The 15,121-nt window shown below is 55.6% G+C and overlaps 1 protein-coding gene across 7 annotated transcripts in view; it reads left to right on the top strand.

The window, feature by feature from the left end:
- HSF1 (heat shock transcription factor 1) overlaps nucleotides 1–15,121 on the top strand; it is a 73,110-nt gene that overhangs the window by 38,058 nt on the left and 19,931 nt on the right. For 6 of the 7 annotated variants that reach the window (XM_087732267.1, XM_087732339.1, XM_087732420.1 and 3 more), the window contains 3 exons: nucleotides 12,905–12,980; nucleotides 13,356–13,417; nucleotides 14,866–14,962. In XM_087732267.1, the coding sequence (XP_087588393.1) occupies nucleotides 12,905–12,980; nucleotides 13,356–13,417; nucleotides 14,866–14,962 (235 nt within the window). The remainder of the gene's footprint in view (nucleotides 1–12,904; nucleotides 12,981–13,355; nucleotides 13,418–14,865; nucleotides 14,963–15,121) is intronic. The other variant, XM_087732507.1, reaches the window with a different exon arrangement.

A 15,121-nucleotide genomic window follows, 5' to 3' on the forward strand; every position in this document is an offset into this window, starting at 1 on the left:
GAGCGAACACGCGGAGGTTCGTTGCGGGCAGTGAGCCTGCTCAGATGGCCGTACCGCGGTAGGGAAGCCTCACGTGGAGGCTGCGCCAGAGGAATGGCGCTGGAGACGCTGCGCTTCAGAGAGCCAGGAGGCTAAAACGCAGTACCTGGAGACGTGCTGAGCTGAGAGGCAGCGACCGTGCCCGTGCTGCCGTCCAGCGGCCTGCCTGCCAGGTAAAACCCGAGACACCGCAGTCTGAGACCCGTGGCGTGGGTCACCGCCGTGCCCAAGCGCGTGCCTGCCGTTTCAGTTGCTCAGGGCAAATCCCCTGTGGAGTAGGTACCAAACCATAAACCCAAGGCGTTTTCCACAGATACGATTTTCTTCTCCAGTGAAAACCTGCTTCTGAGAAGCGTTCGCTTCCTTACGCACCCTGCTCCTGCCCAGAGCTGCTGGGGAGCAGGACGGAAGCCGATTAGGGAGGTCCGGTCCATGGTAACGGGGCAGAGGCGGCCCAGGGCTCACCCTGCCCCGAACCCTACGGGGCTCTGGGAAGGCCTGCCAGGCAGGCAGCTTTCTGGGCGGTTTAGCCACCGTGCAGAGCCTTCCTCCTGCCCCTCTGAGCAGGCTGGATGCTTCCTCTGCTTCTCGTGGGCAAAAAAAGGCCGGGACACTCAGCTGTCGGCAAACCAGCGAGACCGTGCCGTTGCTGTCTGCAGCCAGGGTGGCCAAACCTCTTTATCAAAAGAGTCTTCTGGAGGCAGTAGTGATCTATATTCTCCTGTGAACCAGGTCTGCCTGCTGGAATCGGAACTGGATGAAGGAGCATCTTGTCCTCGGGGGCCTCCTCCCCGTGCAGCTGAGCAGCCACGGACGTCTGGCTACATAGAAAGAGCCTCTTTTCTTTGTGCGCCGTACAGGGTCGGGCAGCTGGACGGCATCTGTCTGTTCCTGCTCAAGAGTCCGCGTCCTCCTCGCTGCTGTTCTGCCTGTTATTAACTGGCTGTTTCCTACTGAAAGCAGTGGTATTAGGATTAATTACAGCGCGGTTGCCGAGAATCTGTATCGAGCAGTTTTGGGGGGGCTCTGCTTCGCAGTTCACTGGTACCCGTCTGGAAATAACAAATTACGGTTTTACTTTGTTGCTGAATTTCCTTTTCAAAATACGTGGGAATGCAGCGAGCAGAGTTAAGTGATGGTGCACTCCTGGTTCGGATTTGGAAATGAGACGTCGCTGTCAGGGCACGGGTTTCTGGTAGAGCTGCAGTAAATCTCGAGGCGCAGCAGCGTCTCGGGTGGGGGCTTTGCGCAGCAGAGGCTCCCCACGCTCGAGGGCGGGATTGCAGGAGCTCGGGAGCGGGCATTTGAGAACGCTTCGGCTTGAAGCGGTCTTCTCTAGCAGCTGTATTCTGCGAATAGGGTTTCCACCTCCCGTTTCCTCGTGTGCTGCAGTAACCTAAGGGAACGATGCCTCTGGCGCCAGCCCCGCCGGAGCCCCCGTGCCTGGGCCGCGCGTGACGAAGGACCATCTGTTACCGCAAATGGTCCCCAGCCTGGCTTAGAGCGAGGCGACGGAGGTGATGGGGATCGGCCGCCCAGTCTGCGGCTCTTTTTGGTTCTGCTCGTAACAAAACGAAGGCTTGCCTTTGTGCAGGTGCGCTATCGACACCGGCGGCTGGAGCATCTGCCACTTCAAAAAGGAGGTGGCAAGAGCTTTTGCAGTGGAAGGGAAATGAGGCTCCTGGAACTCGGTTGCCATTAAGCCTGATTTTATGGAAAGAAGACTGCATGTGCATAATGAAATTTTCCCCGAGAGCCAGAAAGGAAAAGGATACCTGCGTGTCTGGAGCTGGCCGCTTGCAGGCAAGGCTGCGGTGCTCCTGGAGGAAGGGCCAGGTTTCTGCGGCCCGCAGCGGCTTTCGTGTATCCCTAATTGCAAGCGTGCTATGCTTCGGTTTTGCGCTCACGGCTTGAGTTTCGCTGGCTGAACTCTGGCTCTTCCAGCCTTGCGCTGAGACTGTGGTCCATGCTTTTATGACCTCTAAATTGGACAATTGTAATGTGTTGTTTTATGGCCTTCCTGTGCAAAGGTTGCACGGGCTCCAGCTGTTCAGAGATTGGGGCCAAAACGCTAACTCTGCTACCAGGGCCTCCACATGTCAGTCTGGGCCTGGGGGACCTGGGCTGGCTCAGAGTCAAACATCAGCTTGATCTTAAAATCGCTTTGATGGCTTATAATGCTGAGTATAATGTGGGATCCGCGTGTTTTATCTACGCTGCTGCTTTTTATGAGCTTAGTCACTGCTTGAGATCATCTGAAGTCAGTTTTATTGGTCATTCCAAACCGTGGGTTAAAGACCTGCGGAGTACTCGTTTTTCAGCGCAGTGATCTAAATCTGAAATTAATTACCACCATAGACTGACACAGTGATGTTAAAATAACTCAGCCCAACTGGCATCTCTTAACCCCGGTTTGTTGTGTACGCTGCTTCCTAGCAGGTCCCTGTGGACGGTCTGGAGCAGGATTTTCTCCTTTTCAGGGCGAGCTCTTTGCTCTGGTGCCTGCGGCTGGGCGGCACGTGCAGGCATCTCGCCGGTTATGGAGGCACCGGCTTTGGGCAGCGGGTTCGCGCCGTCTCTCCGGTTGCCTCTTGCGCAGCGCCGTCCTCTTCTCCGTGCCTCATCTTCGCTAATTTGCTTTTTCAGAGTATTCTGGAGGAAGAGCTGCTCGGAGCCTTGTAGTGACTTTGGTCGGGACGGTGGTGTGCGCCTGTGCCCCAGACTGTGTCCTGAGCTGGCCAGAGCTGGAAGGAGTAGGGCACGTCACTGGTCAGCCTCCTTCCAGTCCCGTGATCACTTAAGGAGCAGTAAACTGGTCTGGCTTTCTCTTGGTCCTCTGCTTTTTCAGAAGAAGAGCAGAGAACACTTAAAAACTGCAGTTTCCTCTGTCCGTACTCATCCGAAATGGTTCAGAGCAACGTACTGAATGAGGCAGACTCTGCTGGTTCGCTAGGAAGAGGAGGAATAGTGCAGTGTTAAATAAAATTGGTTTTGATGCTTGATTTACATCTGTATGTTGCTAGTGATGTGCTAGTGGGTGTTACTGCTGCCGCGGCTGAAGTTCAACGGTTGTCTTATGCCGGGTCACCGCGGGGACCTTCAGTGCTTTGGTGACAAGCGTAGCTTAACCCTGCGCTCGGGACTGACGAGAATCTCCCTGATGCTTACAGGTTCGGTCACCGTGAACTGAGTTTTCTGGATCAGTTCTTTACGAAAGCTTTGCCTGGTGTCGGAGCCACTCTCGTAGCCAGCCTGGTCCGAGAGCTGTTGGCTGTTTAAAGATAATGCGACAGGATCCCGAGATACAAGCTTTTTAATTGAACTGGGAGTTTATTTGGACAGGCGGTTCATCTTTCTTGACACAGAAGAATGGGCTCTTCCCCCGGTTGTATGAACTGGTGCTACCTGAGTATTCTGTCGTAGTTAAAATTATTTTAAAAGGTGAGTTACTACCGAACGAGTCCATCCACCTCTGTGAGACCCCGGGCGTAATGAGCGAGGGGCTGTTGCGTGGAGTAGCCTTTCACGCTCGAGAGCCTCTGTCTGGCGCCTTTCTGAAAAAATCCACCGATTCCTGCAGATCTGGGGAACGGCGGCGTTGCCTCCGGTGGGCTTTGTGACCCAGACCAACGCTGCTTCGCCCTTGGGCTCTGCTCCGGTTTGTGACTGGTTCTGAAGATGCCCGCGTAAGACCTGCTCTTCTCCCCGGCTCTCCTAGGACAGGGGCTCTCCTGGACGCTCTGCAGCGTGTCGCAGAGCTCTTTCAAGATGTTTTGCTTGAAAATTGAGGTTAAATCCTCGCTGGGCAGTGGTGGAAACTATTGCTCTGCAGCAAGAGTCTTCGTGGCTTTCTCTTGGACATCTCCAGGAGGACCTCACAGATCTTGTCCTTCTCTTTGCCCGTGTTGGTCGCATGGCTGACAGATTTGGCATCAGCATTTCTCCGAGCATTCTGTTGGTTTCCACAGAATGAGTGAATTCAAAACGTGAAGTAGTTACGGGTATAATGGATTTACTGGTCAGAGGCGGGTATAATGGGTTTACTGGTCAGAGACGGGTATAATGGATTTACTGGTCAGCTGTTTAACTGCTGAAACTCTTTGACAACAACAGATGTGTAGGGAAAGCACATTGGCATCCGGGTGAGGAGGGTTCTTGCCTGGTACAGCGAGCTCCCGCGCTCCGAAGGCTGCTGCACCAAGGGCTGCACCTCCTTTCGTGGTTTCTGGTGTTCCTGTAATGCATTAGCTTATCTCTTTGTGGATGCAAACTTCTGAGGGCTGCGAGTTCTGCGATTAAATTGCCTTGTGCAGTGAAAATACTCCTCTGTTAAAACTTACGGTCGGGTGACTCTTTGTTCTTATTTTGAAAGGGTGAACAAATCATTTTTTCCATATTATTCACGGTTTTACAGGGCTCTGACATATCCCCTTTGATCTCTTCTCCAAGCCTAAAGAACCCTCCTGTCTGTGGTCGTTCCTCCTGCAGAGATTGTCCACGTCGCCCCGGTTGCTGACCTTTCAGTCCGTACGACGGCAGCGATAGCGATGACGGCAGGGGACGGTGCTGGGGATACTGGTGTGCTGTGGGTTGAGTCAGTGGTATCGTTTGGTCTTTCCCTGGCCTCCGTTACCTTTGATTTAGTCTTTGATTGATCAGTGAGGAAGGTGGAACAGGGGTTTTGCCCCTATAATCAAAGGATGCTATCATGATCTAAACTCGCCACAAAATTACGTAGACACTTAAAAAGCTTATTTATAGCTTTTCATTTGTCAAGCTAGCAACCTAATAACGCAGCCTGTTGCTGTGTGGTACTAGTTTTTTACAGAATATTCACACTGTGATTAAGACGGTGACTTTTGAGCCTTGATGAAACAAAAGTCGTTTTTCTCGTCAATACGATATAAAAACGCCTCTCTCGTTGCTCTAAGAAAAGTAAATGCCATTTTCTGTGGTGGAGCAGAGGCAGTTGAAACTCTTGAAATTGTTACCTTTACGCTTGTTGGAAAAGTGGAAACGGGTAAACTGGGAACGGGTGCTTTTTGGGGACCGCTGAATGTCTCGGCATTTAGAAAAACCTACAGAAGGAGCGAGCCTTTGTGGCTGCAAAGAGCAGCCGAAGTTTCTGACCCACGCTTAAACCACGGTCAGCTGTGTCCTCCTCCGTGAAGGGAACACAAGATTTGCCTCGTTCAGGGGAAGGGAGCAGGGTAGGTTTTGCCATCCTCCCAGAGAAAAGCTTTCGGCCCTCCTTTGCCCAGGAAGGCACGCCATCGCCTTCAGCCTGCAGCTGCAGGATCCTCCGTCCTCGCCGCTCTCTCCGTTGCCGCAGGATGGGCTGAGCGGCGTCTCCTGTGAACACTGCTGGGCTCCATGTCCTGCAGCACGGGCTGGCCCCAAGGGGGTGCAGGGATTGCGGTCCCCTCTTGCCGGGGACTCTGCAGACCCAGATCTGAGCTTTTCCCTGCTCGCAGTCCTTGGAATTCAGCTTCCGAGAAACAAAGAGTGTCCTGAGCTGGAAGGGACCCACAAGGATCATAGATCACAGGATGCTTTGGGTTGGAAGGGACCTTCAAAGCCCATCCCCCCCAACCCCTGCCATGGGCAGGGACATCTTCACCCAGAGCAGGGTGCTCACAGCCCCGTCCAGCCTGGCCTTGAGTGTGTCCAGGGATGGGGCATCTCCCACCGCTCTGGGCAACCTGGGCCAGTGTCTCACCAGCCTCAGTGTAAAAGATTTCTTCCTTAGATCCAGTCTGCATCTCCCCTCTGTCAGTTTAAAACCATCCCCCCTTGTCCTGTCGCTGCAGGCCCTGCTAAAAAGCCTGTCCCCACCTTTCTTACCAGCCCCCGTTAACCACTGCGAGGCCGCAGTCAGCTCTGCCCGCAGCCTCCTCCTCTCCAGGCTGCACACCCCCAGCTCTCAGCCTGTCCCCACAGCAGAGGGGTTCCAGCCCTCGGACCATTTTGGTGGCCTCCTCTGGCCCCGCTCCAGCAGCTCCATGTCCTTCCCGTGCTGGGGACCCCCGAGCTGGACGCGGGGCTCCGGGGGGGTCTCCCCAGAGCACAGTAGAGGAGCAAAGTAGAAGATCATCAAATCCAGCTCCTGTCCCTGCATAGGACAACCCCAAAATTCATCCCATGTGTCTGAGGGCGTTGTCCAAATGCTTCTTGAATGTTGTCAGGCTCGGTGCCATGACTCCCTCCCATGGGAGCCTGTTCCAGCGCTCCACCACCCTCTGGGTGAAGAACCTTTTCCTAGCGCCCAACCTAACCCTCCCCCGGCAGATCTTCCTGCCGTTCCCTCGGGTCCTATCACTGGCCATCAGGGAGAAGAGATCAGCGCCTGCCCCTCCTCTTCCCCTTGTGAGGAAGCTGCAGACCGCGATGAAGTCTCCCCTCAGCCTCCTCTCCTCCGGGCTGAACAGACCCAAGTGCCTTCAGCCGCTCCTCGTACGGCTTCCCCTCTAGACCCTTCACCATCTTCGTGGCTCTCCTCTGGACGCTCTCTAGGAGCTTTGTGCCCTTTTTGTGCTGCGGCGCCCCAAACTGCACACAGTGCTCGAGGTGAGGCCGCACCAGCGCAGAGCAGAGCGGGACGATCCCCTCCCTCAGCCGGCTGGCCATACAGTGCTTGGTGCACCCCAGGGCACGGTTGGCCCTCTTGGCTGCCAGGGCACGCTGTTGGCTCATGTTCAACTTGCCATTGCCCAGAACCCCCGATCCCTCTCCGCGGGGCTGCTCTCCAGCCTCTCCTTCCTCAGTCTGTAGGTACATCCAGGGCTGCCATGTCCCAGGTGCAAAACCCGGCTCTTGCCCTTGTTAAACTTCATAGGGTTGGTGATTGCCCAGCTCTCTCACTTGCCCAGATCTCTCTGCAGGGCCTCTCTGCCCTCGAGAGTGTCAACGGCTCCCCCCACTTTTGTGTCATCGGCAAACTTTGATAACAAACCTTCCAGTCCTGCATCCAAGTCGTGTGTGAAGATATTGAAGAGCGCTGGCCCCAGGATGGATCCCTGCGGAACCCCGCTAGTGCCTGGTCGCCAGCCCGACGTCACCCCATTTACTGTAACCCTTCGAGCCCGACGCGTCAGCCAGTTGCCCACCCGTTGCAGTATGTGTTTGTCCAGCCGTGTGCTGGCCATTTTGTCCTGGAGGGTACTGTGACACTGTACTCCTGTCGTATTTATCCTGTTACGTCTGAGGGCAGGACACATTCCCGGGGATGGAAGCGGGCAGTTTGACGTCAGGCACCAGAGAGATGAAAGCCTTCAATGGCTAACGCTGACAGCGATCCTCCTGTCCTCGCTGTCGTGGACAGGCAGAGCAAAACGCCCCGCGCCGTTCCCTGACCGGCTTCTGGGCTTCAAGGCGTGCCTGAGCGTAAGGGAGAGGGGGGGACGACGGGGTGGCTTTTTGGTGGCAATGGCAGCTCGTGGGGGGGGAAGACTGAAAATAAATCCTTTGAATCATAGAATCACAGAATCGTTAAGGTTGGAAAAGACCCTTAAGATCATCGAGTCCAACTGTTAACCTGTCACTGCGAAGTCCACCACTAACCTGTGTCCTCGAAGAGAAAGCGAAGAGATCAGAGGATCCAGAAATCTTGGTCTGCTGCAGTAACGGATGCTGTGGGTACCAAGCAAACGCGAAACCGGGTGAGGAAATAAGCATAAAAGACAGGGAGATCGCTTTTATTAGGAAGGTCGGACTCGCCTTTAAGCTCAGGTCTTTTTGCTCTCTCCTCGTGTTGCTGAGAAGCAGCAAAACGTTGTGTCTCTGTGCCCGGCTCCTTCGGCAGCAGGCATTAGGGCGCTGACTCCAAACACGAAGCCGGGCCCTCTCGCTGCTCCGGAGTGGGTTCGCTATCGGAAGCGACTCGGTCTCAAAACCGAACCTTTTTCTCTGTGTCTCGAGCGTGTTACATTGCACATTTTGAAAAAGCACTTTTCCTTCTGGCTCCCGATGGCGCCGCTCCCTGCTGCAGCAGCGTTTAGGTTGGGGTTTGGAAAAGCAGTGTCGTCTGCGGGCGCCGTTGCCGCTTCGCTGCTGGCGACGCCTGCCGCTCCCGTGCTCGGTCGCTGCTTGCAGCCGGGTTCTCTGCGGGAACGGAACGCCGCCTTCTCTCGTAAGCTCGCGGGGATAATCAAAGGAAAGCAGAAGCAGCGCTGATGCCCTTTTGATGGCTGCGCTTGGTTCGCGCGCCTGTTCAGTCAGCAGAATGCGGACAGCCTCTCTGGTGGGGGCGGTCATTAATATTCCATGTTCCTGAGCTATTTCCAGACTCTAAAGCAAGAGCCATTTAGAGCTATTTCACTCTTTCCCAAGCGTGAATCCCCCCAAAGCTTATACCTGCTGGAGATTAAAGATTGATAGCACTCGAGCCGGGATTCAAAATAGCTTTTTAGTCTAGTAGCTGATTTAGTGCAAATCAAGGTACGGCTGCTTCCTTCCACCGCCCAACGGGTGTTACAGGGAACGCACGTCTCCGCTCGGTGCCTCGTCCTGCGCGTCGCGATCCCTGCCTTGGTAGCCTGGCTTGCCCGAAGCTCTGCCTCCGACCCTTCCCCTGACGTGCCGGGTTCCCCGGGGGGACGCCATACCCTGCCCTCTTAAGCTGGCCTGCATAGTCTTCCTCTGGGTATCGCGGACGGCGGACGGCAGCCCAGGAGCTGACAGCTCAAGTATTGACCTTAAAACAATAGCTTAAAAAGGAGTTTGAGCAAAGGAGAGCGATAGTTTGCAAGACACCGCAGGGAAGGCCCGAGTCAGGGTTTAGCTGCAGACAGGAGTTACAGAGGTGGGGAGCGAGGACTTAAAAATTAGAAGGTGCCGAATCGAAGGTCCTGCTCTTCCAGCTCCGTTCCTGACAAGCCCGTTCGCAAAGGGCGGGAGGAAAGGAGCAAGGCAAGCACGTAGGGCTGCAGCCCTGGCAGCGGCGTGGTGGGTTAGGGGCTCCCCGAGATACAGGTGATGCCCTGGTACCTAATGGTCCTCAGTAGGTTTGTTTTTCTTTGTGTGATTTTGTCCGATGCCTCCTGGGATCTGGCAGCAGAGGTCTGCATCTTAATTACGTGGTGTCTGGAGAACCGTGTCCCTTTGTTTGTACTGAATCTGCCAGCTGCTGACTTCAGCTGATATCCCCAGCCTCAAATCAGGAGGGAGAGGGAACAGTTGCTGCCTGTTCGCCTTCGCTTTGTCTTTCGACTTCACCGCTGTGGGGCACCGGGTCGGTGCTTTGCAGAACCGCTCATTTACTGTGTCACGGCCGCCCCCCTGAGCAGCACCGCTCAGCCCCGGGCGCCGGTTTTCTGTACCTGTGCTGCTTCCTATTTTTTGGGTAATTTTCACCTGCCGCAACGCATTGCTCTCACTCGGGGGTACTGCCGTAACCAGCGCGGGTTACCCAGCTTTCCGCCCGTTTTGAGGTCATCCATGGGTGTGCATTAAGGGCCCCGGTGAGGCCGTAGCATCCGTGACCCTCAGCTTTGCTCTGGACCCATACTATGCCTAAATGGAGATCTTTGCCCATTTATTTTTTTCCCAAGCAAATATGGATGTAGCAGGACCCTTCAGATCTTGCTTGGTTTGCTTGATTAAAATCCAGATTTATTTTCGGTGCGCTGTTGTCTGAAGCACCAGACCATCTGTGTGCTGCAGGATGAAGGAATCCCCTGCTTGCTGCGATGCCGCGTCTGAACGGATTCTGAAGAACCTTGTGGCAGGAGATAAAAATATTGTAGGGCAGATAAAAGCTCACATACAAGCTCTGCGGGCATCAAGTGTGTGCGTACACGGTCGCAGTCACATGGCGCGGTTGAAAATGATGTATTTTCTAGCGTGAGTCTCCAGGGTTCAAACCCCCAAAGCAGGAGACGTAAAAAACTTGAGTTGAGGGGCTTTTTTTCTACGCGCGCTCTTGGTGAGCGTGTACGGCGCAAGCTGCGTTCTGCAGCCGAGTGCTGGCGTTTACCTTCAGACAGTGAGGTGCCTCTCTCCTGTCCTCACCTGGTTGTAAAAGCCTGGCTTTAAGGAAAATGCCAAGCAGCAGCGCAGCCCCGGCGAGAGTGTGACAGCCTGCAAGACTGCATTTTCTTTAAATTGCAAAATATTGGACAAAAAATAGTCATTTATTTCAAGAATTGCTAGCTGTGAAGTCAAGCACGGCTTCCACCCCGAGTAATTTTATCTGAAAGGAGAGTAACGACCATTTTCCTGCGTGTATACTGGTAATTAAAGCTCTTTGGAAAGGCTGTTTTTCAAGCAGGACGGACGTTTCTCCTGAGGACCCTTGTACAGCCACGGTGATAAATGAGCGTCTCTCCTGGCTTCGGGAGATAACAAATGTCATTCTCTGTCTGGCAGAAGCGCCGGCGTCCTGAGCCCCTGGGCTCCGGCGAGAAGGCGCCCGCTCCCTCCGAACAGCCCCGCATCGGCTCCGCTCTCAAACTGGGGGAGACTGGGTTTGGGGGGGGGGGGGGGGGGAAATACACATGGAGCTGGGGATTCTGCCTGCAGACCCCGCGCTTCCCGCGGCATCCAGCCGCCCGGGCAGCTTTCCAGCCGGGATGGGCGGCTGCTGTGTGCTCTGGCTGGAGGAGCATCGGGTACCGGGGGGCACCAGGGACAGGCAGCCCTTGGTGCGTCAGCCGCTCCCACGCGCTCTCCGCTGCGAAAGAGAGGAGCCCCTTGTCCTTGCTCTGGAGAGGCATGCCCCGTCGCGGACCCCAGCCACAAACCTTTCTCTAAGGCTGCTGGACCGCAGAAACGTCCCGGCCGCGCGGGGCGAGGGAGGGCGCGCCGGGTGTCCCCGCGGAGCCGCAGTTTAAGAGAGGCAGGTGCGGAGCGGCGTCCGGGTTTATGCGGTCCTGTAAAATATTGCATAAACAAAACGCTTCAAAGATCTTTTAATAACTCCCGAAATGAAACGTTTGAAACTGGCCCTTGTAAACTCTTCACCGGCATTTAATTGCCTCATAAAACAGTATGCTAAAGAAAGTATTAAAGGGGTTTTTTGTTGCCCTCAGATCAGTTTAACCCTTCGGGGACCTCGTGTCCAGCTGTTTCTCTCCCGCCGCCTAATGAGCAGTTACCACCTTCTTTCTTTGCCTTTCATGATACATCGCTGGCTCTGATCCACCAGACCTCGACCTCTTTGCATGGCTCAGGTGTGGCACGAGCAGCGGCCGGCGCGGCGAGGACAGCTTCATCTCTGCCTCCGCCCCTTGGGATTTCAGCAGCGGGTGCACGGCTGCGGCTCTTCCCTCTCTAACACCAGGGCCCAGCAATTTCTCGATGCGCTTTTCTGTCCCGAGGCGAATCTCGGAGCCGCGTTCAGGTGGTCTGTGCCGGGGAAAGCTTGGCTAATTTACAGACCTCCCCAAATCCCCGCTGGGGCCCGGAGCAGCCATCCTCCGTGCGCGTAATTGGCAGCTGGTGCGTGGGGAGCAATGGTGCAGCTGAGATAACCGCAGCTGCACCCGTCGATACGAGGGCAGCCCCATCGCCCCGGCCAGGCACCGGCTCCCACCCCCGAGGCCTCTCACGTCCCCTTTAGGGACGCCCTGGGTTGGCTGCCGAAAGCGCCGACCGCTCCTTGCCGTAGCCGAAATGCAGCCCCTCAGTCGTAAGCTCAGCCCTTGCTGCGGACGAGCCGGCAGCTCGGGACGGCCGAGGGGGAAACGCTTTCTTTACTCGGGCATCTTTGATGCATCTGCAAGCCATAGCTTGTTTCGAGAAAGTTGGAGTGGTTTCGTGTGAGTTTTCCCTCTCTGAGTTTTTGTGGCCTGCCCTTCTGCTCTGCCGAGGCTCATCGTGCCCCTGTGTCGTGATCGGGTACAACCGGGGGCCTCGGGCCACCCCGTTCTGGGCAGGCTCTGCCGGGCACCGTCGTCCCGCGCCCCTGCCCTGAAGCCCGAGGGAAGCCGTCCAGCCTCTCCTGACTGCCACCGCTGGTTCAACACCCTCCGCGGGGGAAAGTCTCTGAATTAAAATTGGAAAGGGAGATTGTAGCATGAGCGGTCGAGGTCCCACAAAGCTGGGGGGAGTGGGGGGGTGTCCCCAAAACCAGCTTGAAATGGCTGCTTTGCTTGCGGAGGAACTCTCTGGGACTGCGACCTATCAGTGCTGCGCTCACATAAACGTATAACGTAAACCATGTCACCTGGGAGCTCCTGGGAGCTCAGGTAGCTTTAAGAATAAGAGAAAATGTAGATTTATTGCTGATTTCGCCATTGTCTTTTATGTTCCCAGAACACACAAACCCGATCGTTGCTGGTTTCATTTCTATGCACAGAAAAGCCAAATACGGAGTTCTAAAAAAGGGCGTAGAGTTTGGGAATTGCTGCCGCAGGAGAAAACGCGAGGGGTAGGTGCTGCGCAGCTCCTCGGTGCGCTGGCTGCGCAGCCCGCGCTCCGTCCCGACGCAGCCCGGGTCTGGGCCTGGGCGCGGAGCTCGCTCCTCCTCGGCTCCCCCCCCCTCGTCTCTAGAGAAGCCGATTTATAGCCGGCCCCGCGCGCACCTGGGCTAGATCAAGGAGATTGAGCTCGGTCACCGGGGGCCTTTCCACAGGGGCGCAGTAATGGCTCGTAGCAGATGTGAGCGGCTCGCTCTCTCCGGGTAGGGCTCTGTGTTACTGCCCACGTGTGAATAGCTGCTGTTTCTGGAGCCGTGCAAGCTAAACCGATGGCAAAGCAAAGTTAATGAACGCAATTTCACCCGCGGCCCCAGGAGGCTGTAAATGAGCCGGTATCTGGAGATGTCGGCAAATCCCCCGCTGCAGTTTTCCAGCTTGCCCCGTGCTTTATTTGCTCTGCCTGAGAGGCCGCGGGTTTTTTTCTCAGCTGGCTTTTTCTTCTCTTGCAGCGAGAACGAGGCGCTGTGGAGGGAGGTAGCCAGCTTGAGGCAGAAGCATGCTCAGCAGCAGAAAGTTGTCAATAAGGTAAATCCCGGTCTTCCAGGCGGAGGGGTTGGGACGCTCTTGTATTCGTTTATCTGGTTATGTAGCGAGCGGGCCGGGCACCTGCAGGATCGGGGGGATGCAGCGGCGGTCATTCTGTTGAAGAATGATTTTGATCGCTGTTTTCTCCCTGTTACCGTGAGATTCTGGAAGCCCAGCGGGGAGAGGCTAAATCGGGGCCGGCAGCGTTACAATGCAGAGTTCAGCCGGCTGCCGCGGACTGGGTTTACCCCTGGCCTTCGCCTTTGTGCTTTGGGTTGCAGTCAGCGCTCTGACCGAGCGGTCCCAGAGCTATTTCTGCTTATCCAAGCACTGTGCACGCCGTAACGGGTTTTTTTTCCTTTTTTCTCCCGGCAGCTTATCCAGTTTTTGATTTCATTGGTGCAATCCAACCGTATTCTTGGGGTGAAGAGGAAGATGTAAGTCTGCATTTCTACATCCAGATAAAGATTCCCTGTCTGAGAGAATAAAGAGAGGATCAGCAGAGTGGGTCCCCCAGATCTCTGTCTGCCGTAGCAGCCTTGCCAGTGGGGTAGGACTGGACAGCGGTCATTGGGATCATGTGAGCCTTCAAGTACTTGCTCCAGCCAAAACCAGCTAACACTGCTATGCGACTGATGTCAAGAAGGGTTGGCGAGCCAGGCCGCATAAGCCCGTGCAGAACCTACTTCGTAGCTAACCACCGCACTCTGTGAAACTGCTGCTGCGCTAGGGCAGCGCACGCAGCGAGGGCTGGGGTCTTGCGCTGCCAAAACAGCCTCTCGGCGCTGCCGGGGTATTTCTGTCGTTAGGTGGAAGGGGAAACATTGGCCCACCCAGACCAGCCTCCTGCTGTCACGGGCTGCTGGGACGCCTGCACAGACTAATCGCGCCTGCCCTCAAACGTGCGGTGGATTATTTTGCCCCTTGCTAGTTGTGCTGGATGACCATTCGGTACTTAAGTACCATAAGCGATTAAGAACAATTCCAGGCTAATTTGTTTCGGCCAGTTAATAGCTACCTGGGTCCATCCCAGGATTGTGCTGTGGCACAGTTACTTCTCCCTCCTTAGCTTTTGCAGATGGTTCTCCTGTTGTGTCTCACCCGACACTCCACGAGGCTGACCAGGCCCCGCTCTGCCAGTCTCGTCCTGCGAGACGGGCTCCTCCTCCACCTGGTTTTTTGCCCTTGTTCACGTATGAACCGGCAGATCCTCTGTCGTGGGTCTGTTCGTCCCGTGTCGCCTGTCGAGTCGCAAGGCTGTCCTTTTGTGTCTGAACAGTGCCCAGCAGCACCATATGGCAGACAACACCACAGCAGGCTTGATTATTATTAATGAAGATAGTGGGGTTTTACACAGTGATAATGTCCAAGACATGCTGAAATGATTTATCTTGTAAGGAGAAAGCGTTTCTCCGCAGTACTCAAGTACATTGAAAGGGCCACAGAAGTGGCTGTGTCACAGCTGACCACCAGTAATCCATCTTTGGAGCAGTTGGCCGTGGCGAAGTGAAGCCAAGCAGAGCACTGACAATACAGGCCCGCAGAAGGAGGTGACCGGGGACTATAAAGAAGTCCTCTGAGGCCTGAGGTTTTACATTTCTGCTCAATAGACTTGCAAAATGTAGCCCGGGGGCTGGTCACGGGGGCTCGTTGTGTTCCTCTGTGTCGTGGGGCTGCTGCTGTGCCGTACTGACACAGCCACCCCCCGTGGCCACGTGCCCCTCCGGGCCACCCAGACCTGGGGACGGTCGCGCATTGGCCCCTCGGGTGGGTGCAAGGACCCAGGTCGGGGGTTGGGGCGGTGGGCTCTGCCGGGGAGACGCGGTGCCCGAGAGCCGGTGCCGGCAGCGCGGTAACTCCTGCGGTGTTTGGGGATCTTTTGCAGCCCCCTGATGTTGAACGACAGCAGTTCAGCACATTCCATGCCGAAATACAGTCGCCAGTACTCCTTGGAGCACGTCCACGGCTCATCCCCTTACGCAGTAAGTACGCCGTGCGCGCCTGGCCTTGGGGAGGGGGACGAGGACGCAGCTTCGCGGGGAGGGACCCGTTGTAGGCTCTTCTCCAGCTGGTCTTGCCTTTGTACAACCGTTTGCTCACAACCTCTTTGTTTTGTTTGGCAACGTATTTTAAGGTGGCAG

This window comes from Nipponia nippon, unplaced genomic scaffold (genome assembly GCF_047370975.1).
Source record: "Nipponia nippon isolate SJK-2023a ecotype South Korea unplaced genomic scaffold, ASM4737097v1 scaffold_1, whole genome shotgun sequence".
In the NCBI taxonomy this organism is placed as follows: Eukaryota; Metazoa; Chordata; class Aves; order Pelecaniformes; family Threskiornithidae; genus Nipponia; species Nipponia nippon.